General features: G+C 66.9%; 1 protein-coding gene across 3 annotated transcripts; it reads right to left on the bottom strand.

The window, feature by feature from the left end:
* Nucleotides 1-47: 47 nt before the first annotated feature.
* Nucleotides 48-26,343, bottom strand: SCYL1 (SCY1 like pseudokinase 1). 3 transcript variants are annotated; one of them, XM_071801490.1, is made up of 16 exons: nucleotides 25,869-26,343; nucleotides 23,549-23,689; nucleotides 21,820-21,942; nucleotides 20,890-21,104; nucleotides 19,817-19,907; nucleotides 18,296-18,451; nucleotides 14,526-14,684; nucleotides 12,339-12,446; nucleotides 10,927-11,040; nucleotides 9,732-9,887; nucleotides 5,814-5,999; nucleotides 4,213-4,270; nucleotides 3,609-3,830; nucleotides 2,892-2,956; nucleotides 793-1,006; nucleotides 48-193 (listed from the first exon to the last, which is right to left on the bottom strand). In XM_071801490.1, exons 1-16 carry the CDS (start codon nucleotides 26,016-26,018, stop codon nucleotides 66-68), a joined length of 2,286 nt encoding a protein of 761 aa, XP_071657591.1. In that variant the 5' UTR covers nucleotides 26,019-26,343; the 3' UTR covers nucleotides 48-65. The 3 variants fall into 3 exon arrangements, with proteins under 3 accessions (XP_071657591.1, XP_071657592.1, XP_071657593.1); XM_071801491.1 differs by lacking the exons at nucleotides 23,549-23,689; nucleotides 25,869-26,343 and adding an exon at nucleotides 22,856-22,891; XM_071801492.1 differs by lacking the exons at nucleotides 23,549-23,689; nucleotides 25,869-26,343 and adding an exon at nucleotides 22,721-22,735.

Here is a 26,343-nt window from a genome sequence, read left to right as displayed (position 1 = left end):
CCCGCCCCCTCTCGAGGCCCCGCCCCCTCTCCAGGCCCCGCCCACCTCTCCAGGCCCCGCCCCCCTCAGTCGAGTTTCCGCGTCCCCAGTTTTTGGGGTCCCGCTTTGGGGGGGCCCCGGGGACCCCCCCGGCGTTTGGGCTCCAGGTCCCGGCGCCGCTGCTGCTGCCGCTGCCCCGAGCACGGGGGGGGCCCTGGGGGGGACGGGGGGGGTCACGGGGGGGTTGGAGGGGGGGGTCGGGGGGGCCCTGGGGGGGATGGGGGGGGTCACGGGGGGTTGGAGGGGGGGTCGGGGGGGTCACATGGGGGGCACAGGGGGGGTCACGGGGGTTTGGAGGGGGGGTCGGGGGGGCCTGGGGGGCACAGGGGGGGTCACGGGGGGGTTGGAGGGGGGGTTGGGGGGGTCACATGGGGGGATCAGGGGGGTCACGGGGGGGTTGGAGGGGGGGTCGGGGGGGCCTGGGGGGCACAGGGGGGGTCACGGGGGGGTTGGAGGGGGGGTCGGGGGGGTCACATGGCGGTCACGGGGGGGTCGGGGGGGGGCCTGGGGGGCACAGGGGTGGGGGGATCCTGGGGGGGTTCTGGGCGTCTTGGGGGGTCTCTGGGGGCTGGGGGGGGTTGGGGGGCCCATGGGGGTTCTGGGGGGTCCCTGGGGGCTGTGGGAGGTTGGGGGGTCCCGGGGGTTTTGGGGGAGTCAGGGGGGCTATGGGGGGGGTTTGGGGGGGTCAGGGGGGTTATGGGGGGGTTTTGGGGGGTCAGGGGGGCTATGGGGGGGTTTGGGGGGGTCTCTCACCCCTGTTTCCCGCCGGCTCCTCCCAGGCGTCCTCGCTGCCCCACTCGCCCCCCACCCCCCACCCCCCATCCCCCTCCTCCTCCTCGGCCCCCCCGCCCGAAGCGGGGGGAGGGGCGGAGGGGGGGAGGGGTCGCGTAGGGGGGGTGGGGGAGGGGCGGCCCCCCCGTCCTGCCGGGCGCCGGGGGGGGGAGGGGCTGGGGGGCAGCTCCACGTCCTGGGGGGGAGGGGACACAATGGGGGGGGAGGGGACACAATGGAGGGACAGTGGGGGTCAGGATGAGCCCCTCCCCCACTGTGACCACACCCCCTGTGTCCCCTCCCCCTCGTGTCCCCTCCCCCACTGTGACCACACCCCCCGTGTCCCCTCCCCCCGTGTCCCCTCCCCCCCGTGACCCCTCCCCCACTGTGACCCCTCCCCCCGTGTCCCCTCCCCCTCGTGTCCCCTCCCCCACTGTGACCACACCCCCCGTGTCCCCTCCCACCGTGTCCCCTCCCCCCCGTGTCCCCTCCCCCACTGTGACCCTCCCCCCATGTCCCCTCCCCCCGTGTTCTCTCCCCCCGTGTCCCCTCCCCCTCGTGTCCCCTCCCCCACTGTGACCACACCCCCCGTGTCCCCTCCCCCCGTGTCCCCTCCCCCCGTGTCCCCTCCCCACTGTGACCACACCCCCCGTGTCCCCTCCCCCCGTGTCCCCTCCCCCCCCGTGTCCCCTCCCCCCGTGTCCCCTCCCCCCGTGTCCCCTCCCCACTGTGACCACACCCCCCGTGTCCCCTCCCCCCGTGTCCCCTCCCCCCCGTGTCCCCTCCCCACTGTGACCACACCCCCCGTGTCCCCTCCCCCCGTGTCCCCTCCCCCCCGTGTCCCCTCCCCCCGTGTCCCCTCCCCCCCGTGTCCCCTCCCCACTGTGACCACACCCCCCGTGTCCCCTCCCCCCCGTGTCCCCTCCCCCACTGTGACCACACCCCCCGTGACCCCTCCCCCACTGTGACCACACCCCCCGTGACCCCTCCCCCCGTGTCCCCTCCCCCCGTGTTCTCTCCCCCCCGTGTCCCCTCCCCCACTGTGACCCCTCCCCCCGTGTCCCCTCCCCACTGTGACCACACCCCCCGTGTCCCCTCCCCCCGTGTCCCCTCCCCCCCGTGTCCCCTCCCCCACTGTGACCACACCCCCCGTGTCCCCTCCCCCCGTGTCCCCTCCCCCCGTGTCCCCTCCCCCCGTGTCCCCTCCCCACTGTGACCACACCCCCCGTGTCCCCTCCCCCCCGTGTCCCCTCCCCCCCGTGTCCCCTCCCCCCGTGTCCCCTCCCCCCGTGTCCCCTCCCCACTGTGACCACACCCCCCGTGTCCCCTCCCCCCGTGTCCCCTCCCCCCCGTGTCCCCTCCCCACTGTGACCACACCCCCCGTGTCCCCTCCCCCCCGTGTCCCCTCCCCCACTGTGACCACACCCCCCGTGACCCCTCCCCCACTGTGACCACACCCCCCGTGACCCCTCCCCCCATGTCCCCTCCCCCCGTGTCCCCTCCCCCCGTGTTCTCTCCCCCCCGTGTCCCCTCCCCCACTGTGACCCCTCCCCCCGTGTCCCCTCCCCCACTGTGACCCCTCCCCCCGTGTCCCCTCCCCCCGTGTCCCCTCCCCCACCGTGCCCCCTCCCCCGTGTCCCCTCCCCCACTGTGACCACACCCCCCGTGTCCCCTCCCCCCGTGTCCCCTCCCCCCGTGTCCCCTCCCCACTGTGACCACACCCCCCGTGTCCCCTCCCCCCGTGTCCCCTCCCCCACTGTGACCCCACCCCCTCTGTGCCCCCTCCCCCACTGTGACCACACCTCCCGTGTCCCCTCCCCCCGTGTCCCCTCCCCCTGTGTCCCCTCCCCCACCGTGTCCCCTCCCCCACCGTGTCCCCTCCCCCACCGTGTCTCCTCCCCCCGTGTCCCCTCCCCCCGTGTCCCCTCCCCCCGTGTCCCCTCCCCCACCGTGCCCCCTCCCCCCGTGTCCCCTCCCCCACTGTGTCCCCTCCCCCCGTGTCCCCTCCCCCACTGTGACCCCTCCCCCCGTGTCCCCTCCCCCCGTGTCCCCTCCCCCCGTGTCCCCTCCCCCACTGTCACCTCCAGGCTGCCCCACTCGTCGTCCCAGCCATCGGGGTCCTCCAGGGGGCGCTGCCCGGGGGGCTCTGGGGGGACAATGGGGACAACGTGGGGGGAGGGGACACAATGGGGAGTGGGGACAATGGGGGGGGTGGGGACAATGGGGGTTGGGGGATACAATGGGGGATGTGGGCACACAATAGGGGATTGGGGACAATGGGGGTTGGGGACAATGGGGACAATGCAGGGGAAGGGGACACAATGGGGGGTGGGGACACAATGGGGGTTGGGGACACAACGGGGGATGGGGGACAATGGGGGGATGGGACAATGGGGGTTGGGGGGACAATGGGGCGTTGGGGACAATGGGGGGTGGGGACACAATAGGGGGCTGGGGACGATGGGGGGGACAATGGGGGATTGGGGACACAATGGGGGATGTGGGCACACAATAGGGGATTGGGGACAATGGGGGTTGGGGACACAATGGGGGGTGGGGACACAATGGGGGGATGGGGACCTGATGGGGGTTGGGGACAATGGGGGTGGCAACAATGGGGGGGTGGGGACACAATGGGGGGTTGGGGACACAATGGGAGGGACAATCGGGGTTGGGGACACAATGGGGGTTGGGGACACAATGGGGGTTGGGGACAAAACGGGGGGGGGGTGGGGGGACAATAAGGGGGTGGGGCCACAATGGGGGGTGGGGACACCATGGGGGGTGGGGCCACTCACCTTGCGGGGGGGCGGGGGCTCCCTCGGGGGCTCCCTCGGGGGTTCCCTGGGGGGTTCCCTGGGGGGGTCCCCGGGGGGGCCGGTCCGGGGGGGTCCCCCCCTCGCCCCCCATGATCCGCGCGGTCAGGGCGGTGACGCCGGTGACGGCCCAGGACACAGCGGCTCCCAACCCCCCCCCGGCCCCCCCCGCGGCCCCCCCGGGGGCGGCTTCAGCGGGGGGGGCTGCGGAGGGGGAGGGGCGGTGAGGGGGGGACCCCAAAACACCCCCCATGTCCCCCCACCCCCCTCAATTCTCACCCCCCCACAAGGGTTCCCCCCATTCTCTCACCAACCCCTCCCAAAAGGGTCCCCACGAACTCCTGGGTCCCCTCCCGGACGCCTGGGTCCCCCCCGAACTCCTGGGTCCCCCCCAACTCCTGGGTCCCCCCTGAACTCCTGGGTTCCTCCCCGAACTCCTGGGTCCCCCCTGAACTCCTGGGTCCCTCCCCGAACTCCTGGGTCCCTCCCTGAACTCCTGGGTCCCCTCCCGAACTCCTGGGTCCCTCCCGAACTCCTGGGTCCCCCCCGAACGCCTGGGTCCCCCCGACCCCCCCATTTTCCTCACCCCCTTTTTCCGCCGCCGCCTCCAGCTCGTCCAGGATGCTCCGAATGACCCGGAACGCCTGGGGGGGGTGGGGGGGGACAATGAGGGACCCCCCGAAATACGAGAGACCCCCCCAAAGGGGACGCCCCCTCACCCCCCATTGCAATGAGACCCCCCCACATCGCCCCCGTTTTCCATCCCCCCCCATTTTCCATCCCCCACTTTGCAGTCCCCCCCATTTTCCAGCCCCCCCCATTGCACTGAGACCCCCCCCATGTCCCCCCCATTGCAATGAGAGCCCCCCCATTTCCCACCCCCCATTTCCCATCCCCCATTGCCCATTCCCCCCATTTCCCATCCCCCCATTTCCCAACCCCCATTTCCCATCCCCCATTGCCCATTCCCCCCATTTCCCATCCCCCCATTTCCCATCCCCCCATTTCCCATCCCCCCATTTCCCACCCCCCATTTCCCACCCCCCATTTCCCATCCCCCCCATTTCCCACCCCCCATTTCCCACCCCCCATTTCCCATCCCCCCCATTTCCCACCCCCCATTTCCCACCCCCCATTGCCCATCCCCCATTGCCCATCCCCCCCATTTCCCACCCCCCATTTCCCATCCCCCATTTCCCATCCCCCATTTCCCATTGCCCATCCCCCCCATTTCCCATCCCCCATTGCCCATCCCCCATTTCCCACCCCCCATTTCCCACCCCCCATTTCCCACCCCCCATTGCCCACCCCCCATTTCCCAATCCCCCATTTCCCACCCCCCATTTCCCATCCCCCCATTTCCCATCCCCCATTTCCCATCCCCCCCATTTCCCATCCCCCCCATTGCCCATCCCCCATTTCCCACCCCCCATTTCCCATCCCCCATTGCCCATCCCCCCCATTTCCCATCCCCCCCATTTCCCACCCCCCATTTCCCATCCCCCCCATTTCCCACCCCCCATTTCCCATCCCCCATTTCCCATCCCCCCCATTTCCCATCCCCCCCATTGCCCATCCCCCATTTCCCACCCCCCATTTCCCATCCCCCATTGCCCATCCCCCCCATTTCCCATCCCCCCCATTTCCCACCCCCCATTTCCCATCCCCCCCATTTCCCACCCCCCATTTCCCATCCCCCCCATTTCCCACCCCCCATTTCCCATCCCCCCCATTTCCCACCCCCCATTTCCCATCCCCCATTTCCCACCCCCCATTTCCCATCCCCCATTTCCCATCCCCCATTGCCCATCCCCCCATTTCCCATCCCCCCCATTTCCCATCCCCCCCATTTCCCACCCCCCATTTCCCATCCCCCCCATTTCACATCCCCCCATTTCCCATCCCCCATTTCCCACCCCCCATTTCCCATCCCCCCCATTTCACATCCCCCCATTTCCCATCCCCCCCATTGCCCATCCCCCCCATTTCCCATCCTCCCCATTTTCCACCCCCCATTTCCCACCCCCCATTTCCCATCCCCCCCATTTCCCATCCCCCCCATTTCCCATCCCCCATGTTCCCCCATCCCCCCCTCCCCCACCTGCACCCTGATGCCGGGGTGGGGGTTGCAGGTGACCCCTCCCCCCCCCTCCCCCCTCCCCCACCCCCCATCCCCCCCTCCCCCACCTGCTCTCTCACGCCGGGGTGGGGGTCGCAGGTGAGGGGGCAGAGCGGGGGCAGCGCCCCCCCCGCCAGCTGGGCGGGGCCGAAGGCGCCGCGGGCGGAGGCGACGGCGACAACGGCAGCGGCGCGGGAGGGGGGGAAGGGGTCGCGGGCAGCGCGCGCCAGCGCCGACAGACAGACGCGGCGGGCCTGGACGGACAGACGGACACATTGAGAGACATAGAGAGACAGAGAGACACTGCGGACAGACAGACGCGGCGGGCCTGGACAGACAGACGGACACATTGAGAGACATAGAGAGACAGAGAGACACTGCGGACAGACAGACACGGCGGGCCTGGGACGGACAGACGGACACATTGAGAGACAGAGAGAGACAGAGGGACACTGCGGACAGACAGACGCGGCGGGCCTGGGACGGACAGACGGACACATTGAGAGACAGAGAGAGACAGAGAGACACTGCGGACAGACAGACGCGGCGGGCCTGGACAGACAGACGGACACATTGAGAGACATAGAGAGACAGAGAGACACTGCGGACAGACAGACACGGCGGGCCTGGGACGGACAGACGGACACATTGAGAGACAGAGAGAGACAGAGGGACACTGCGGACAGACAGACGCGGCGGGCCTGGACAGACAGACGGACACATTGAGAGACAGAGAGAGACAGAGAGACACTGCGGACAGACAGACGCGGCGGGCCTGGCGGACAGACGGACACATTGAGAGACAGAGAGAGACAGAGAGACACTGCGGACAGACAGACGCGGCGGGCCTGGCGGACAGACGGACACATTGAGAGACAGAGAGAGACAGAGAGACACTGCGGACAGACAGACGCGGCGGGCCTGGCGGACAGACGGACACATTGAGAGACAGAGAGAGACAGAGAGACACTGCGGACAGACAGACGCGGCGGGCCTGGACAGACAGACGGACACATTGAGAGACAGAGAGAGACAGAGAGACACTGCGGACAGACAGACGCGGCGGGCCTGGCGGACAGACGGACACATTGAGAGACAGAGAGAGACAGAGAGACACTGCGGACAGACAGACGCGGCGGGCCTGGACGGACAGACGGACACATTGAGAGACATAGAGAGACAGAGAGACACTGCGGACAGACAGACGCGGCGGGCCTGGACAGACAGACGGACACATTGAGAGACATAGAGAGACAGAGAGAGACAGAGAGACACTGCGGACAGACAGACGCGGCGGGCCTGGGACGGACAGACGGACACATTGAGAGACATAGAGAGACAGAGAGACACTGCGGACAGACAGACGCGGCGGGCCTGGACAGACAGACGGACACATTGAGAGACAGAGAGAGACAGAGAGACACTGCGGACAGACAGACGCGGCGGGCCTGGACAGACAGACGGACACATTGAGAGACAGAGAGAGACAGAGGGACACTGCGGACAGACAGACGCGGCGGGCCTGGACGGACAGACGGACACATTGAGAGACAGAGAGAGACAGAGAGACACTGCGGACAGACAGACGCGGCGGGCCTGGACGGACAGACGGACACATTGAGAGACAGAGAGAGACAGAGAGAGACAGAGAGACACTGCGGACAGACAGACGCGGCGGGCCTGGGATGGACAGACGGACACATTGAGAGACATAGAGAGACAGAGAGAGACAGAGAGACACTGCGGACAGACAGACGCGGCGGGCCTGGGATGGACAGACGGACACATTGAGAGACAGAGAGAGACAGAGAGACACTGCGGACAGACAGACGCGGCGGGCCTGGCGGACAGACGGACACATTGAGAGACATAGAGAGACATAGGGACACTGCGGACAGACAGACGCGGCGGGCCTGGGACGGACAGACGGACACATAGAGAGACAGAGAGAGACAGAGAGACACTGCGGACAGACAGACGCGGCGGGCCTGGGACGGACAGACGGACACATTGAGAGACATAGAGAGACAGAGAGAGACAGAGAGACACTGCGGACAGACAGACGCGGCGGGCCTGGGATGGACAGACGGACACATTGAGAGACAGAGAGAGACAGAGAGACACTGCGGACAGACAGACGCGGCGGGCCTGGCGGACAGACGGACACATTGAGAGACATAGAGAGACAGAGAGACACTGCGGACAGACAGACGCGGCGGGCCTGGACGGACAGACGGACACATTGAGAGACAGAGAGAGACAGAGGGACACTGCGGACAGACAGACGCGGCGGGCCTGGACAGACAGACGGACACATTGAGAGACAGAGAGAGACAGAGAGACACTGCGGACAGACAGACGCGGCGGGCCTGGACAGACAGACGGACACATTGAGAGACAGAGAGAGACAGAGGGACACTGCGGACAGACAGACGCGGCGGGCCTGGACGGACAGACGGACACATTGAGAGACAGAGAGAGACAGAGAGACACTGCGGACAGACAGACGCGGCGGGCCTGGACGGACAGACGGACACATTGAGAGACAGAGAGAGACAGAGAGACACTGCGGACAGACAGACGCGGCGGGCCTGGACGGACAGACGGACACATTGAGAGACATAGAGAGACAGAGAGAGACAGAGAGACACTGCGGACAGACAGACGCGGCGGGCCTGGGATGGACAGACGGACACATTGAGAGACATAGAGAGACAGAGAGAGACAGAGAGACACTGCGGACAGACAGACGCGGCGGGCCTGGGATGGACAGACGGACACATTGAGAGACAGAGAGAGACAGAGAGACACTGCGGACAGACAGACGCGGCGGGCCTGGCGGACAGACGGACACATTGAGAGACATAGAGAGACATAGGGACACTGCGGACAGACAGACGCGGCGGGCCTGGGACGGACAGACGGACACATAGAGAGACAGAGAGAGACAGAGAGACACTGCGGACAGACAGACGCGGCGGGCCTGGGACGGACAGACGGACACATTGAGAGACATAGAGAGACAGAGAGAGACAGAGAGACACTGCGGACAGACAGACGCGGCGGGCCTGGGATGGACAGACGGACACATTGAGAGACAGAGAGAGACAGAGAGACACTGCGGACAGACAGACGCGGCGGGCCTGGCGGACAGACGGACACATTGAGAGACATAGAGAGACAGAGAGACACTGCGGACAGACAGACGCGGCGGGCCTGGGATGGACAGACGGACACATTGAGAGACAGAGAGAGACAGAGAGACACTGCGGACAGACAGACGCGGCGGGCCTGGCGGACAGACGGACACATTGAGAGACATAGAGAGACATAGGGACACTGCGGACAGACAGACGCGGCGGGCCTGGGATGGACAGACGGACATGGGGGGCTCAGGGGGTTCAGGGGGTCCATGGGGCTCTGGGGGGCTCAGGGGGGTTATGGGGGGTTCAGGGGGTCCATGGGGCTCTGGGGGGTTCTGGGGGGGCTTCATTGGGGCTTGGGGGGCTCAGGGTGTTGTGGGGGGTTATGGGGGCTATGGGGGGTTATGGGGGCTATGGGGGTTTATGGGGGGCGTTCTGGGGGGTTTTGGGGGTCACCCCTCACCTGGGGTTCTGGGGGGCTTCATTGGGGCTTGGGGGGCTCAGGGTGTTATGGGGGGCTATGGGGGGCTATGGGGGGCTATGGGGCAATGGGTGGTTATGGGGTTTATGGGGGGGGTTTGGGGGGATTATGGGGGGGTTCCGGGGGGTTTATGGGGGGTTCCGGGGGGTTTTGGGGTCCGTTTCCCACCTGGGGGGGCAGCAGGGGCGCGATGTGGCCCAGGCTCAGGGGGGCGCTGCAGCGCAGGGGTGGGGGCTATGGGGGGCTATGGGGGGCTATGGGGGGCTATGGGGGGCTATGGGGGGCTATGGGGGTCTACGAGGGTCTGGGGGGCTCAGGGGGTTTATGGGGGGTCCCGGGGGGTTTTGGGGTCCATTTCCCACCTGGGGGGGCAGCAGGGGCGCGATGCGGCCCAGGCTCAGGGAGGCGTTGCAGCGCAGGGGGCCCAGGGCGTCGCTCGTCTGCACCCGGAGCAGCAGCCGCAGGAGCTGCCCCCCCCGCAGCCCCTCCCCCAACCGGGGCGCCAGCAGCACCGCGGACTGGGGGGAGGGGCCGTCAGGGGACCCAGGCGGCCGGGGGGACCCAGGCGTCCGGGGGGACCCGTGGGGATCAGGGGGGGTCAGGGGGACCCAGGCGGCCGGGGGGACCCAGGCGTCCAGGGGGACCCGTGGGGATCAGGGGGGGTCAGGGGGACCCAGGCGTCCGGGGCACCCGTGGGGATCAGGGGGGTCAGGGGGACCCAGGCGTCCGGGGGGACCCGTGGGGATCAGGGGGGGTCAGGGGGACCCAGGCGTCCGGGGGGACCCATGGGGATCAGGGGGGGTCAGGGGGACCCAGGCATCCGGGGGGACCCGTGGGGATCAGGGGGGTCAGGGGGACCCAGGCGTCCGGGGGGACCCAGGCGTCCGGGGGGACCCGTGGGGATCAGGGGGGGTCAGGGGGACCCAGGCGTCCGGGGCACCCATGGGGATCAGGGGGGGTCAGGGGGACCCAGGCGTCCGGGGGGACCCGTGGGGATCAGGGGGGTCAGGGGGACCCAGGCGTCCGGGGCACCCATGGGGATCAGGGGGATCGGGGGACCCAGGCGTCCGGGGCACCCATGGGGATCAGGGGGATCGGGGGACCCAGGCGTCCGGGGCACCCATGGGGATCAGGGGGATCGGGGGACCCAGGCGTCCGGGGCACCCATGGGGATCAGGGGGGTCAGGGGGACCCAGGCGTCCGGGGGGACCCATGGGGATCAGGGGGGTCAGGGGGACCCAGGCGTCCGGGGGGACCCAGGCGTCCGGGGCACCCATGGGGATCAGGGGGGTCAGGGGGACCCAGGCGTCCGGGGCACCCATGGGGATCAGGGGGGTCAGGGGGACCCAGGCGTCCGGGGGGACCCGTGGGGATCAGGGGGGTCAGGGGGGGTCAGGGGGACCCAGGCGTCCGGGGGGACCCCAGTGGGTGTCAGGACCCAGGGGACTGGGGGGGACCCAGAGACTTGGGGGGGGCCCAGGAGTCCAGGGGGGGCGTGGGGGGGGTCGGGGGGGGTCCGGGGGGGCCGGGGGGGTTTGGGGGGGCCGGGGTCCCCACCTTGACCGTCTGTTCCCGAATGGCGGGGTTGGTGTCCAGGAACCCGCGGGCCACGTGGGGGAAGATCTGGGCGTCCACGGTGGGGGTGGGGAGGAACTCCACGTAGTCCTCCAGCTGGGGACCCAGGCGTCCGGGTCAGGCACCCCCAGACCCACAGACCCCGCCCTGGACCCACAGATCCAGCCCCGGACCCACAGACCCCACTGGGCCCTCCCCAGAGCCCCCCAAGCTCCCCTGGGGGAAGGGACCCAGGCGTCCGGGCCCTATAGCACAGGGGACCCAGGCGTCCGGGTCAGGCACCCCCAGACCCACAGACCCCCCCCCGGACCCACAGATTCAGCCCCGGACCCACAGACCCCACTGGGCCCCCCCCAGAGCCCCCCAAGTTCCCCTGGGGGAAGGGACCCAGGCGTCCGGGCCCTACAGCACAGGGGACCCCGGCGTCCGGGTCAGACACCCCCAGACCCACAGACCCCCCCTAGACCCACAGATCCAACCCCAGACCCACAGACCCCCCCAGGCCCCGCCCAGAGCCCCCCAAGCTCCCCTGGGTGGAGGGACCCAGGTGTCCGGGCCCTACAGCACAGGGGACCCAGGCGTCCGGGCCCTATAGCACAGGGGACCCAGGTGTCCGGGCCCCATGGCACAGGGGACCCCAGCGTCTGGGTCAGACACCCCCAGACCCACAGATCCCCCCCAGACCCACAGACACCCCCAGACCCACAGATCCAACCCCGGACCCACAGACCCCCCCAGGCCCCGCCCAGAGCCCCCTGAGCTCGCCTGGGTGGAGGGACCCAGGCGTCCGGGCCCTATAGCACAGGGGACCCCGGCATCCAGGTCAGGTACCCCCAGATCTCCCCTGGACCCACAGACCCACCCGGTCCCCCCCCAAACCCCCTGGGTGAAGGGACCCAGGCGTCCGGGTGAAACAACCCCCCCAATGCCTCCCAAAGCCCCCGCAAGGTGGGGGGACCCAGGCGTCCGGGTCCCATAGAAATCAGGAGCAAAGTGTCCCAGCCCCATGGCAAAGGGGACCCAGGCATCCGGGCCCTATAGCACAGGGGACCCAGGCGTTCGGGCCCCATGGCCAAGGGGACCCAGGCATCCGGGCCCTATAGCACAGAGGACCCAGGCGTCCGGGCCCCATGGCCAAGGGGACCCAGGTGTCCAGGCCCTATAGCATAGGGGACCCAGGCGTCCGGGCCCCACAGAAATCAGGATTCACCCATTTAGGACCCAGAGAAACGAGGACCCAGGCGTCCGGGCCCTGTGGTGTGGGGGACCCCGGCGTCCGGGCCCCACGGCGCAGGGACCCAGGCGTCCGGGCAGGGACCCAGGCGTCCGGGGGGGGACCCAGGCGTCCGGGGGGGGACCCAGGCGTCCGGGGGGGACCCAGGCGTCCGGCCCACCTGCTGCAGCAGCTGCATGCGCAGCGCGCGGTCGGGGGAGGCGAAGAGGCGCACGAGGACGGGGACGACGCGCTCCTGGTACTCGGGGGGGTCCAGCAGCTTCGCCACCTGCGGGGGACACGGGGACGTTGGGGACGTGGGGGGACACGGGGGGATATGGGGATATGGGGGGATATGGGGACACACGGGGACATTGGGGGGATATGGGGACACTGGGACATGGGGGGATATGGGGACATTGTGACATGGGGGGACATGGGGACATTGGGGGATATGGGGACGTGGGGACACACGGGGACACTGGGGGGACATGGGGGGACATGGGGACACTGGGACATGGGGGGATATGGGGACATAGGGACATGGGGGGATATGGGGACATGGGGGGACATGGGGGGATATGGGGACATTGGGACACGGGGGGATATGGGGACATGGGGGGACATGGGGGGATATGGGGACATTGGGACACGGGGGGATATGGGGACATTGGGACATATGGGGACACGGGGGGATATGGGGACATGGGGGGACATGGGGGGATATGGGGACATTGTGACATGGGGGGACATGGGGACATTGGGGGATATGGGGACATGGGGACACACGGGGACACTGGGGGGACATGGGGGACATGGGGACACTGGGATACAGGGGGATATGGGGACATGGGGACACAGGGGGATATGGGGACATTGGGATACGGGGGGATATGGGGACATGGGGGGGATATGGGGACATTGGGATACGGGGGGATATGGGGACATGGGGGGATGTGGGGACACATGGGGACATTGGGGGGACATGGGGGGACATGGTGACATGGGGGTACACAGGAGGATATGGGGACATTGGGACATGGGGGGATATGGGGACATGGGGACACATGGGAACATTGGGGGCACATGGGGGGACACGGGGGGACATGGGGGGGACATAGGGGGGATATGGGGGTGACATGGGGACATGGGGATATGGGGGACATGGGGGGACACATGGGGACATGGGAGGATATGGGGGGACACAGGGGGACATGGGGACATTGGGGGGACAGAGGGGGACATGGGGGGACATGGGGGGACATGGTGTCCGCACTCCCCATCTCCAGGGCCCCCCATGTCCCCCCATGATCCCAATGACCCCCAATGATCCCGGGGGTGACAGGGGTGACCCAGGGTGACCTGGGGTGACCTGGGGTGACCCAGGGTGACCTTGACCTTGAGCAGGGGTCAGAGGGCGGTGGCGTCGGCGCTGCCCATGTCCAGGGCCCCCCATGATCCCCATGACCCCGGGGGTGACCTGGGGTGACCCAGGGGACCCAGGGTGACCTTGACCTTGAGCAGGGGTCGGAGCGCGGTGGCGTCGGCGCTGCCCATGTCCAGGGCCCCCATGATCCCCATGACCCCAGGGGTGACCCAGGGTGACCTTGACCTTGAGCAGGGGTCGGAGCGCGGTGGCGTCGGCGCTGCCCATGTCCAGGGCCCCCCATGATCCCCATGACCCCGGGGGTGACCTGGGGTGACCCAGGTGACCTTGACCTTGAGCAGGGGTCTGAGGGCGGTGGCGTTGGCGCTGCCCATGTCCAGGGCCCCCCATGATCCCCATGACCCCGGGGGTGACCTGGGGTGACCCAGGGTGACCTTGACCTTGAGCAGGGGTCTGAGGGCGGTGGCGTCGGCGCTGCCCATGTCCAGGGCCCCCATGTCCCCCAATGACCCCGGGGGTGACCTGGGGTGACCCAGGGTGACCTTGACCTTGAGCAGGGGTCGGAGGGCGGTGGCGTCGGCGCTGCCCATGTCCAGGGCCCCCCATGATCCCCATGACCCCGGGGGTGACCTGGGGTGACCCGGGGGTGACCTTGACCTTGAGCAGGGGTCGGAGCGCGGTGGCGTCGGCGCTGCCCATGTCCAGGGCCCCCATGTCCCCCAATGACCCCGGGGGTGACCTGGGGTGACCCAGGGTGACCTTGACCTTGAGCAGGGGTCGGAGCGCGGTGGCGTCGGCGCTGCCCATGTCCAGGGCCCCCCATGATCCCAATGACCCTGGGGGTGACCTGGGGTGACCCAGGGTGACCTTGACCTTGAGCAGGGGTCGGAGCGCGGTGGCGTCGGCGCTGCCCATGTCCAGGGCCCCCCATGATCCCAATGACCCTGGGGGTGACCTGGGGTGACCCAGGGTGACCTTGACCTTGAGCAGGGGTCGGAGCGCGGTGGCGTCGGCGCTGCCCATGTCCAGGGCCTCCAGCAGGCGCGGGAGCAGCTTGTGCCGCAGGAACGGGCCAGGCAGCGAGTCCAGGAGCTGGGGAAGGGCCTGCAGGAACTCACGGCGCTCCCCGGGGTCACGGAGCTGCATGGGGACAGTGGGGACATTGGGGGCAATGGGGACAATGGGGACATTGGGGGCGATGGGGGCGATGGGGACAATGGGGACATTGGGGGTGATGGGGGCGATGGGGACAATGGGGACATTGGGGGCGATGGGGGCGATGGGGACAGTGGGGGCGATGGGGGCGATGGGGACAATGGGGACATTGGGGGTGATGGGGGCAATGGGGGCGATGGGGGCGATGGGGACAATGGGGACATTGGGGGCGATGGGGACAATGGGGACATTGGGGGCGATGGGGACAATGGGGGCGATGGGGACATTGGGGGCGATGGGGGCAATGGGGACATTGGGGGCGATGGGGACATTGGGGGTGATGGGGACATTGGGGGTGATGGGGACACTGGGGACGCAGCGCCTGCAGGAACTCACGGCGCTCCCCGGGGTCACGGAGCTGCATGGGGACAATGGGGACATTGGGGGCGATGGGGGCGATGGGGGCAATGGGGGCAGTGGGGGCAGTGGGGGCAGTGGGGGCAATGGGGACATTGGGGGCAATGGGGACATTGGGGGCGATGGGGACATTGGGGGCGATGGGGACATTGGGGGCGATGGGGGCGATGGGGACGATGGGGACATTGGGGGCGATGGGGGCGATGGGGACATTGGGGGCAATGGGGGCAATGGGGACATTGGGGGCGATGGGGGCGATGGGGACATTGGGGGCAATGGGGGCAATGGGGACATTGGGGGCGATGGGGGCGATGGGGACATTGGGGGCGATGGGGGCGATGGGGACAATGGGGACATTGGGGGCGATGGGGACATTGGGGGCGATGGGGACATTGGGGGCGATGGGGGCAATGGGGACATTGGGGGCGATGGGGACAATGGGGACATTGGGGGTGATGGGGACACTGGGGACACAGCGCCTGCAGGAACTCACGGCACTCCCCGGGGTCACGGAGCTGCATGGGGACAATGGGGACATTGGGGACATTGGGGGCAATGGGGACATTGGGGGCGATGGGGACACTGGGGACACAGCGCCTGCAGGAACTCACGGCACTCCCCGGGGTCACGGAGCTGCATGGGGACAATGGGGACATTGGGGGCGATGGGGGCGATGGGGGCGATGGGGGCGATGGGGGCGATGGGGACATTGGGGACATTGGGGACAGGGATAGAGGGGACGAGGATGGGAACAGAGGGACAGGGATGAGGATGAGGGGATGAGGATGAGGATGGGATGGGGATGAAGATGATGGGGATGATGGGGATGAAGATGATGACGAAGATGGGGATGGAGATGGGGATGGGGGGATACGATGAGAATGGGGATGGGATGATGGGGATGGGATGACGATGATGACGATGATGATGAAGATGATGATGATGATAAAGATGATGATGATGATGATGGGGGGATGGGGTGATGATGATGATGGGGTGATGATGAAGATGATGAAGGTCTGACCTGTATGTGTGTGATGAAGAGCGCGGTGCACACAAGGGGATGGGGAGGGGATGGGGTGATGATGATGATGGGATGGTGAAGATGATGATGGGATGGGGTGATGATGATGAAGAAGATGATGGGATGGGGTGATGATGGGATGGGGTGATGATGAAGAAGATGATGGGGTGATGATGAAGATGATGATGAGATGATGATGGGAAGGGGTGATGATGATGATGATGAAGATGAGGTCTCACCTGTATGTGTGTGATGAAGAGCGCGGTGCGCACCAGGGGATGGGGATGGGATGGGGTGATGATGATGATGGGAGCATTGGGTGATGATGATGAAGATGATGATGGGATAGGATGATGATGATGGGATGGGGTGATGATGATGATGGGAGCATGGGGTGATGATGATGAAGATGATGATGATGATGATGATGATGGGATGGGGTGATGATGATGAAGAAGATGATGGGATGATGATGATGATGGTGATGATGAGATGATGATGATGATGGTGATGATAGGATGGGGTGATGATGAAGAAGATGATGAGATGATGATGGGAAGGGGTGATGATGATGCTGAAGATGATGAAGATGAGGTGTCACCTGTATGTGTGTGATGAAGAGCGCGGTGCGCACCAGGGGATGGGGAGGGGATGGGGTGATGATGATGGGATGGTGAAGATGATGATGGGATGGGGTGATGATGATGAAGAAGATGATGGGATGGGGTGATGATGGGATGGGGTGATGATGAAGAAGATGATGGGGTGATGATGAAGAAGATGATGAGATGATGATGGGATGGGGTGATGATGATGATGATGAAGATGAGGTCTCACCTGTATGCGTGTGATGAAGAGCGCGGTGCGCACCAGGGGATGGGGATGGGATGGGGTGATGATGATGATGATGATGGGAGCATTGGGTGATGATGATGAAGATGATGATGGGATAGGATGATGATGATGGGATGGGGTGATGATGATGATGGGAGCATTGGGTTATGATGATGAAGATGATGATGGGATAGGATGATGATGATGGGATGGGGTGATGATGATGATGGGAGCATGGGGTGATGATGATGAAGATGATGATGATGATGATGATGATGGGATGGGGTGATGATGATGAAGAAGATGATGGGATGGGATGATGATGGTGATGATAGGATGGGGTGATGATGAAGAAGATGATGAGATGATGATGGGAAGGGGTGATGATGATGATGAAGATGATGAAGATGAGGTCTCACCTGTATGTGTGTGATGAAGAGCGCGGTGCGCACCAGGGGATGGGATGGGATGGGGTGATGATGATGGGATGGTGAAGATGATGATGGGATGGGGTGATGATGATGAAGAAGATGATGGGATGGGGTGATGATGGGATGGGGTGATGATGAAGAAGATGATGGGGTGATGATGAAGAAGATGATGAGATGATGATGGGAAGGGGTGATGATGATGATGATGAAGATGAGGTCTCACCTGTATGTGTGTGATGAAGAGCGCGGTGCGCACCAGGGGATGGGGATGGGATGGGGTGATGATGATGATGGGAGCATTGGGTGATGATGATGAAGATGATGATGGGATAGGATGATGATGATGGGATGGGGTGATGATGATGATGGGAGCATGGGGTGATGATGATGAAGATGATGATGATGATGATGGGAGCATGGGGTGATGATGATGAAGATGATGATGGGATGGGATGATGATGGGATGGGGTGATGATGAAGAAGATGATGGGATGATGATGATGATGGTGATGATGAGATGATGATGATGATGGTGATGATAGGATGGGGTGATGATGAAGAAGATGATGAGATGATGATGGGAAGGGGTGATGATGATGCTGAAGATGATGAAGATGAGGTGTCACCTGTATGTGTGTGATGAAGAGCGCGGTGCGCACCAGGGGATGGGGAGGGGATGGGGTGATGATGATGGGATGGTGAAGATGATGATGGGATGGGGTGATGATGATGAAGAAGATGATGGGATGGGGTGATGATGGGATGGGGTGATGATGAAGAAGATGATGGGGTGATGATGAAGAAGATGATGAGATGATGATGGGATGGGGTGATGATGAAGATGATGATGATGATGCTGCTGAAGATGATGAAGATGACGAAGGTCTCACCTGTATGTGTGTGATGAAGAGCGCGGTGCGCACCAGGGCGCAGCTCATGAAGGCTCCTGGGCGCTGCAGCCGCTGCAGCAGCTGCTCCGGGCCTGGGCGCAGCGACGGCTCCGCGGCCACCAGCTCGCACATGGGGGCCACCAGCCCCTCGGGGACCTGGGGGACATGGGGACATGGGGGACATGGGGGGACATGGGGACATTGGGGGACATGGGGGACATGGGGGACATGGGGGACATGGGGGGACACGGGGCCACCAGCTCGCACATGGGGGCCACCAGCCCCTCGGGGACCTGGGGGACACGGGGACATGGGGGACATGGGGGGACATGGGGGACATGGGGACATGGGGGGACATGGGGACATGGGGGGACATGGGGGACATGGGGCCACCAGCTCGCACATGGGGGCCACCAGCCCCTCGGGGACCTGGGGGACATGGGGACATGGGGGGACATGGGGGACATGGGGACATTGGGGGACATGGGGGGACATGGGGACATGGGGGACATGGGGGACATGGGGGGACATGGGGGACATGGGGGACATGGGGGGACATGGGGGGACATGGGGGGACATGGGGGACATGGGGGGACATGGGGGGACATGGGGGACATGGGGGGACATGGGGGGACATGGGGGGACATGGGGCCACCAGCTCGCACATGGGGGCCACCAGCCCCTCGGGGACCTGGGGGACATGGGGGGACATGGGGGGACATGGGGAACATGGGGGGACATGGGGGGACATGGGGGGACACGGGGCCTCCAGCTCGCACATGGGGGCCACCAGCCCCTCGGGGACCTGGGGGGACATGGGGGACCCAGGAGTTTGGGGGGGACCCAGGAGTTCGGGAGGGGACCCAGGCGTCCGGGAGGGGACCCATGGGGTCCCGGGGGGGATATTTGGGGTCCCAGGGTGGGGGTTGGGGTGTTTTGGGGTCCCTGACCTGCCAGGGGTCCCGGGGTGGGGGTTGGGGGGTTTTGGGGGTCCCGGGGTGGGGGTTGGGTGGTTTTGGGGGTCCGGGGGGGTTGGGGCCCCTGACCTGCCGGGGGTCCCGGGGTGGGGGTCGGGGGGTTTTGGGGGTTTGGGGCCCTGACCTGCCGGGGGTCCCGGGGGGGGTTGGGGGGTTCTGGGGGTCGGGGGTTGGGGGCCCTGACCTGCCGGGGGTCCCGGGGTGGGGGTCGGGGGGTTCTGGGGGTCGGGGGTTGGGGGCCCTGACCTGCCGGGGGTCCCGGGGTGGGGGTCGGGGGGTTCTGGGGGTCCGGGGGGGTTGGGGGCCCTGACCTGCTGGGGGTCCCAGGGTGGGGGTTGGGGGGTTTTGGGGTCCCGGGGTGGGGGTTGGGGGGTTTTGGGGTCCCGGGGTGGGGGTTGGGGGGTTTTGGGGGTCCCAGGGTGGGGGTTGGGGGGTTGGGGGCCCTGACCTGCCGGGGGTCCCAGGGTGGGGGTTGGGGGGTTTTGGGGGTCCCGGGGTGGGGGTTGGGGGGTTCTGGGGGTCCAGGGGGGTTGGGGGCCCTGACCTGCCGGGGGTCCCTGAGCGCCGCGGCCCGGGGGAGGGGCCCGTTGAAGATCTCCCAGAGCAGGCAGCCCAGGCGCCACATGTCGCCCGCCCTGCCCCACAGCACAGCCTGGGCTGGGGGCCCGGCCCCATAGACCCGGCCCCATAGACCCGGCCCCATAGACCCCAGACCCATGGACCCGGCCCCATAGACCCCAGACCATAGACCCGGCCCCATAGACCCCAGACCCATGGACCCGGCCCCATAGACCCCAGACCATAGACCCGGCCCCATAGACCCCAGACCCATAGACCCGGCCCATAGACCCCAGACCATAGACCCGGCCCCATAGACCCGGCCCCATAGACCCCAGACCCATAGACCCGGCCCCATAGACCCGGCCCATAGACCCCAGACCATAGACCCGGCCCCATAGACCCCAGACCCATAGACCCGGCCCATAGACCCCAGACCATAGACCCGGCCCCATAGACCCCAGACCCATAGACCCGGCCCCATAGACCCGGCCCCATAGACCCCAGACCATAGACCCGGCCCCATAGACCCCAGACCATAGACCCGGCCCCATAGACCCCAGACCCACAGACCCGGCCCATAGACCCAGCCCCATAGACCCGGCCCCATAGACCCCAGACCATAGACCCAGCCCCATAGACCCCAGACCCATAGACCCGGCCCCATAGACCCAGCCCATAGACCCCAGACCCATAGACCCACCCCATAGACCCCAGACCCATAGACCCGGCCCCATAGACCCAGCCCATAGACCCCAGACCCATAGACCCCAGACCCATAGACCCGGTCCCATAGACCCACCCCATAGACCCAGCCCCATAGACCCACCCCATAGACCCCAGACCCATAGACCCGGCCCCATAGACCCCAGACCCACCCCATAGACCCCAGACCCACCCCACAGACCCGCCCCATAGATCCACAGCCCCATACCCCCCATGTCCCCCATTGTCCCCCCATGTCCCCAATGCCCCCATACCCCCCATGTCCCCCATTGTCCCCCCATGTCCCCAATGCCCCCATACCCCCCATTGCCCCCCCATGTCCCCATCACTCACCAGGGCTCCCCGCTGCCCCGGGAGGGGTCGCCGAGCTCGGGGGGGTCGTGCGGGCGGGGGGGGGCACTGGGGGGGTGCGGGGCCCCCCCCTCCCCGGCCGGTGCCACCCGCTCCAGCCCCCCCAGCTTCCAGTCCCCCCCCGGGGCCACGAACACGGCGTCGACCCCCAGGTTGTGATGGACCAGCCCGGAGCCCCCCAGGAACGACAGCGCCGTCTGGGGGGGGCGGGGCTGTGGTTCACCCGGACGCCTGGGTCCCCTCCCGGACGCCTGGGTCCCCTCCCGGACGCCTGGGTCCCTCCCGCACTCCTGGGTCCCCCCCCAAACTCCTGGGTCCCCTCCCGAACTCCTGGGTCCCTCCCGAACTCCTGGGTCCCCCCTGAACTCCTGGGTCCCTCCCGAACTCCTGGGTCCCTCCCGAACTCCTGGGTCCCTCCCGCACTCCTGGGTCCCCCCCTGAATTCCTGGGTCCCTCCCGAACTCCTGGGTCCCTTCCAAACTCCTGGGTCCCCCCCGCACTCCTGGGTCCCTCCCCGAACTCCTGGGTCCCTCCCCGAACTCCTGGGTCCCCCCCCGCACTCCTGGGTCCCCCCGAACTCCTGGGTCCCTCCCGCACTCCTGGGTCCCTCCCGAACTCCTGGGTCCCTCCTGAACTCCTGGGTCCCCCCCGAACTCCTGGGTCCCCCCCGCACTCCTGGGTCCCTCCCCGAACTCCTGGGTCCCTCCCGAACTCCTGGGTCCCTCCCGCACTCCTGGGTCCCTCCCCGAACTCCTGGGTCCCTCCCGAACTCCTGGGTCCCTCCCGCACTCCTGGGTCCCTCCCGAACTCCTGGGTCCCCTCCCGCACTCCTGGGTCCCCCCCGACTCCCAGGTCCCCCCGCACCCCCAGGTCCCCCGGACGCCTGGGTCCCCCGGACGCCTGGGTCCTCACCAGCAGCTGGTGCAGCCCCCAGGCCACCTCCTGCCGCCCCGTGTCCCCCGTGGGCGGGCGCAGCCGCAGGTGGCGCCGCAGCGGTGTCACCTCCTCGGTCACCAGGTACAGGCTCTGCTCCGTCTGGGGACAACGGCGGGGACAACGCTGGCACTCGGGGGGCCCCAGTGTCCCCCTGCGTCCCCAAGTCCCCCCACATCCCCCCAATGTCCCTCCATGTCCCCAAGTCCCCCCCACATCCCCCCAATGCCCCTCCATGTCCCCAAGTCCCCCCCACATCCCCGCGGTGTCCCCAAGTCCCCTCTGGGTCCCCCAATGTCCCTCCATGTCCCCAAGTCCCCCCCACATCCCCGCGGTGTCCCCAAGTCCCCTCTGGGTCCCCCCACATCCCCCCATGTCCCAATGTCCCCCATGTCCCCAATGTCACCTCCAGGCTGTCCAGGAACCCCAGCACATTGGGGTGTTCCCATGTCCCCATTGCCCCCGATGTCCCCATTGCCTCCAATGTCCCCCATGTCCCCATTGCCCCCGATGTCCCCGATGTCCCCATTGCCCCTGATGTCCCCCATGTCCCCCATGTCCCCAGTGTCCCCATTGTCACCTCCAGGCTGTCCAGGAACCCCAGCACATTGGGGTGTCCCCATGTCCCCATTGCCCCCGATGTCCCCATTGCCTCCAATGTCCCCCATGTCCCCATTGCCCCCGATGTCCCCGATGTCCCCATTGCCCCTGATGTCCCCCATGTCCCCCATGTCCCCAGTGTCCCCATTGTCACCTCCAGGCTGTCCAGGAACCCCAGCACGTTGGGCTGTCCCCATGTCCCCATTGCCCCCGATGTCCCCATTGGCCCCATTGCCTCCAATGTCCCCAATGTCCCCCATGTCCCCGATGTCATCGTCACCTCCAGGCTGTCCAGGAAGCTCAGCACGTTGGGCTGTCCCCATGTCCCCAATGTCCCCGTGTCCCCAATGTCCCCCATTGCCCACAATGTCCCCAATGTCCCCGATGTCCCCGATGTCCCCGATGTCATCGTCACCTCCAGGCTGTCCAGGAAGCCCAGCACGTTCGGGTGTCCCCATGTCCCTCATGTCCCCATTGCCCCCGATGTCCCCATTGCCCCCGATGTCCCTGATGTCCCCGATGTCATCGTCACCTCCAGGCTGTCCAGGAAGCCCAGCATGCTCGGGTGTCCCCATGTCCCTCATGTCCCCATTGTCCCCGATGTCCCCATTGCCCCCAATGTCCCCGATGTCCCCGATGTCATCGTCACCTCCAGGCTGTCCAGGAAGCCCAGCACGTTCGGGTGTCCCCATGTCCCTCATGTCCCCATTGTCCCCGATGTCCCCGATGTCCCCATTGCCCCCGATGTCCCCAATGTCCCCATTGCCCCCGATGTCCCCATTGCCCCCGATGTCCCCGATGTCCCCGATGTCCCCGTCACCTCCAGGCTGTCCAGGAAGCCCAGCACGTTCGGGTGTCCCCATGTCCCTCATGTCCCCATTGTCCCCGATGTCCCCGATGTCCCCATTGCCCCCGATGTCCCCAATGTCCCCATTGCCCCCGATGTCCCCGATGTCCCCGATGTCCCCGTCACCTCCAGGCTGTCCAGGAAGCCCAGCACGTTGGGCTGTCCCCATGTCCCCAATGTCCCCGTGTCCCCAATGTCCCCCATTGCCCACAATGTCCCCGATGTCCCCGATGTCCCCGATGTCCCCGATGTCATCGTCACCTCCAGGCTGTCCAGGAAGCCCAGCACGTTCGGGTGCCGCAGGCTCCGCAGCCGTTTCAGCGCCGCCCGGGCCAGCGCGGTGGCCTCGTTGTCCCCTGTCCCCAAACTGTGCACGAACACCGAGACCGCGGCCCCGTCCGCCTGTGACAACGGGGACAGCGGGGACAATGAGGGGACAGAGGGGGACAACGTGGGGATGGGGCGCAGGGGACATGGGGGGACATAAGGGGACACAGGAGGGATTGGGGACACTGGGGGACTGGGGACAGGGGGACACGGTGGGACAACGTGGGGATGGGTTGTAGGGGACATGGGGGGATTGGGGGACACTGGGGGACACTGGGGGACATGGGGACATTGGGGGACACTGGGGGACACTGGGGGGATGTGGGAATGGGGGGACATGGGGACAACATGGGGATGGGGTGTAGGGAACGGGGGGGGACATAAGGGGACACAGGAGGGATTGGGGACACTGGGGGACACGGGGGGGACACTGAGGGATACTGGGGGGACATGGGGATGGGAGGACTGGGGACAGGGGGACACAGGGACAGGGGGACAATGGGGGGATGGGGTGTAGGGGCCATGGGGGGATTGGAGGACACTGAGGGACACTGGGGAGACATTGGGGACATGGTGGGGATTGGGGACACTGAGGGACATGGGGATGGGGGGACTGGGGGACAACCTGGGGATGGGGTGTAGGGGACATGGGGGGGATTGGGGGACACTGGGGAGACATTGGGGACATGGGGACATTGGGGGACACTGGGGAGACATTGGGGACATGGGGACATTGGGGGGATTGGGGGGACACTGGGGAGACATTGGGGACATTGGGGGGATTGGGGGACACTGGGGAGACATTGGGGACATTGGGGGACACTGGGGGGATGTGGGAATGGGGGGACATGGGGGTAATGGGGACACAGGGATGGGGGGGACATGGGGGGACATAAGGGGACACAGGAGGGATTGGGGACATGGGGGGATTGGAGGACAATGAGGGACACTGGGGAGACACTGGGGACATGGGGGGGGGTTTGGGGACATTGAGGGACATGGGGGCCACTGGGGAGACATAGGGGGACATGAGGACATTGGGGACATGGGGGGATTGGGGACACTGGGGGGACGTGGGAATGGGGGACATAGGGGAACAGGGGGACACAGGGACAACGTGGGGATGGGACTGGGGGGACATAGGGGGACATGGGGGGATTGGGGACACCGGGGGACATGGACATGGGGGGCTGGGGACAGGGGGACACAGGGGGACATGGGGGCAGGGGGACAATGTGGGGAAAGGGGTGTAGGGGACATGGGGGGATTGTGGGACACTGAGGGGACATTGGGGGACATGGGGGGGGTAATGGGGACACAGGGACAGGAGGACAACATGGGGATGGGGTGTAGGGGACATGGGGGGGACTGGGGGACACTGAGGGACACCGGGGTCATGGGGGGACATGGGGGACACTGGGGGGATGTGGGAATGGGGGACATAGGGGGACATGGGGGGGTAATGGGGACACAGGGATGGGGGATGGGGACAACATGGGGATGGGGCTGGGGGGACACAGGGGGACATGGGGGGACTGGGGGACACTGGGGGGATGTGGGAATGGGGGACATAGGGGGACAGGGGGACACAGGGACAGGGGGACAATGTGGGGATGGGATGGGGGGACATAAGGGGACATGGGGGGACTGGGGACACTGTGGGGACATGGGGGGGACTGGGGGACACTGGGGGGATGTGGGAATGGGGGACATAGGGGGACAGGGGGACACAGGGACAGGGGGACAACGTGGGGATGGGATGGGGGACATAGGGGGACATGGGGGGATTGGGGACACTGGGGGTACTGGGGGGACATTGGGGACATGGGGGGGATTGGGGGAACACCGGAGGGATGTGGGAATGGGGGGACATGGGGACACAAGGACGGGGGACAGGGGGACAAGATGGGGATGGGACCGGGGGGACATGGGGGGATTGGGGACACTGTGGGGGACACGAGGGGGCATGGGGGGAAGTGGGGATGGGGACACAGGGGGACAACACGGGGACGGGACGGGGGGACACAGGGGGACATGGGGGGGATTGGGGACACTGGGGGGGACACGGGGGGATTGGGGGGGCTGGGGGACGTGGGGACACGGGGGGATGGGGGACACAGGGCTGGGGGGACACGGGGGGACACGGGGGGATTGGGGACAGAGGGCTGGGGGGACGGGGAACACAGGGCTGGGGGGACACGGGGGGACACGGGGGGACACGGGGGACCCGCCACGGCCCCCCGCGCTCTCTCACCTTGCGGCGCCCCCGCAGCTGCCGCCAGAGCGGGGCCGGGGCCGCCGGGGCCGCCGGGGCCGGTTCCGCCGGGTCGGGGTCGGGGTCGGGCTCGGGCGGGCCCAGCTCGAACGGGAAATCCCGGACCGGGTCCCGGGAGAAGAGCCACATGGCGGGGGCGGCTTCGGGGTCCCGGGGTTCGGGGTCCCGGGTCCGGGAGTCCCGGAGGCGGCGGCGGCGCCGGGCGGGAGGATCCGCTGGCGGCCCAGGGGGCGGAGCCTGAGGAATGGGCGGAGTCTGGGGCGGAGTCTCAGCAATGGGCGGAGTCTGGGGAGGAGCGAGGGGCAGTGGGTGGATAAGGGGGTGGAGTTGGGGCGTGGCCTCGCGGGAAGGGGAGGAGCGAAGGGCGTGGCCGGAGGAAGGGGGCGGAGCCGAAGGGGAGGATGAGGCGGAGGCGCCGCGGAGGAGGCGGGGCCGCGGGTGAGGGGCGGGGCGA

Source organism: Patagioenas fasciata, chromosome 39 (assembly GCF_037038585.1).
Source record: "Patagioenas fasciata isolate bPatFas1 chromosome 39, bPatFas1.hap1, whole genome shotgun sequence".
Lineage (NCBI taxonomy): Eukaryota > Metazoa > Chordata > Aves > Columbiformes > Columbidae > Patagioenas > Patagioenas fasciata.
Note: the sequence above shows the minus strand (reverse complement) of the source record. Positions and strands in the feature narration are given on the sequence as shown.

What these genes read in the sequence shown, in the direction of transcription:
- SCYL1 (XM_071801490.1), bottom strand. Translation starts at nt 26,018, where the DNA reads ATGTGGCTCTTCTCCCGGGACCCGGTCCGGGATTTCCCGTTCGAGCTG. An exon ending in AGCTGCGGGGGCGCCGCAAG is followed by an intron (nt 23,690 to 25,868) that starts GTGAGAGAGCGC and finishes CCGTTGTCACAG; the next exon opens with GCGGACGGGGCCGCGGTCTC. An exon ending in ACGAGTGGGGCAGCCTGGAG is followed by an intron (nt 1,007 to 2,891) that starts GTGACAGTGGGG and finishes CCTCCCCCCCAG; the next exon opens with GACGTGGAGCTGCCCCCCAG.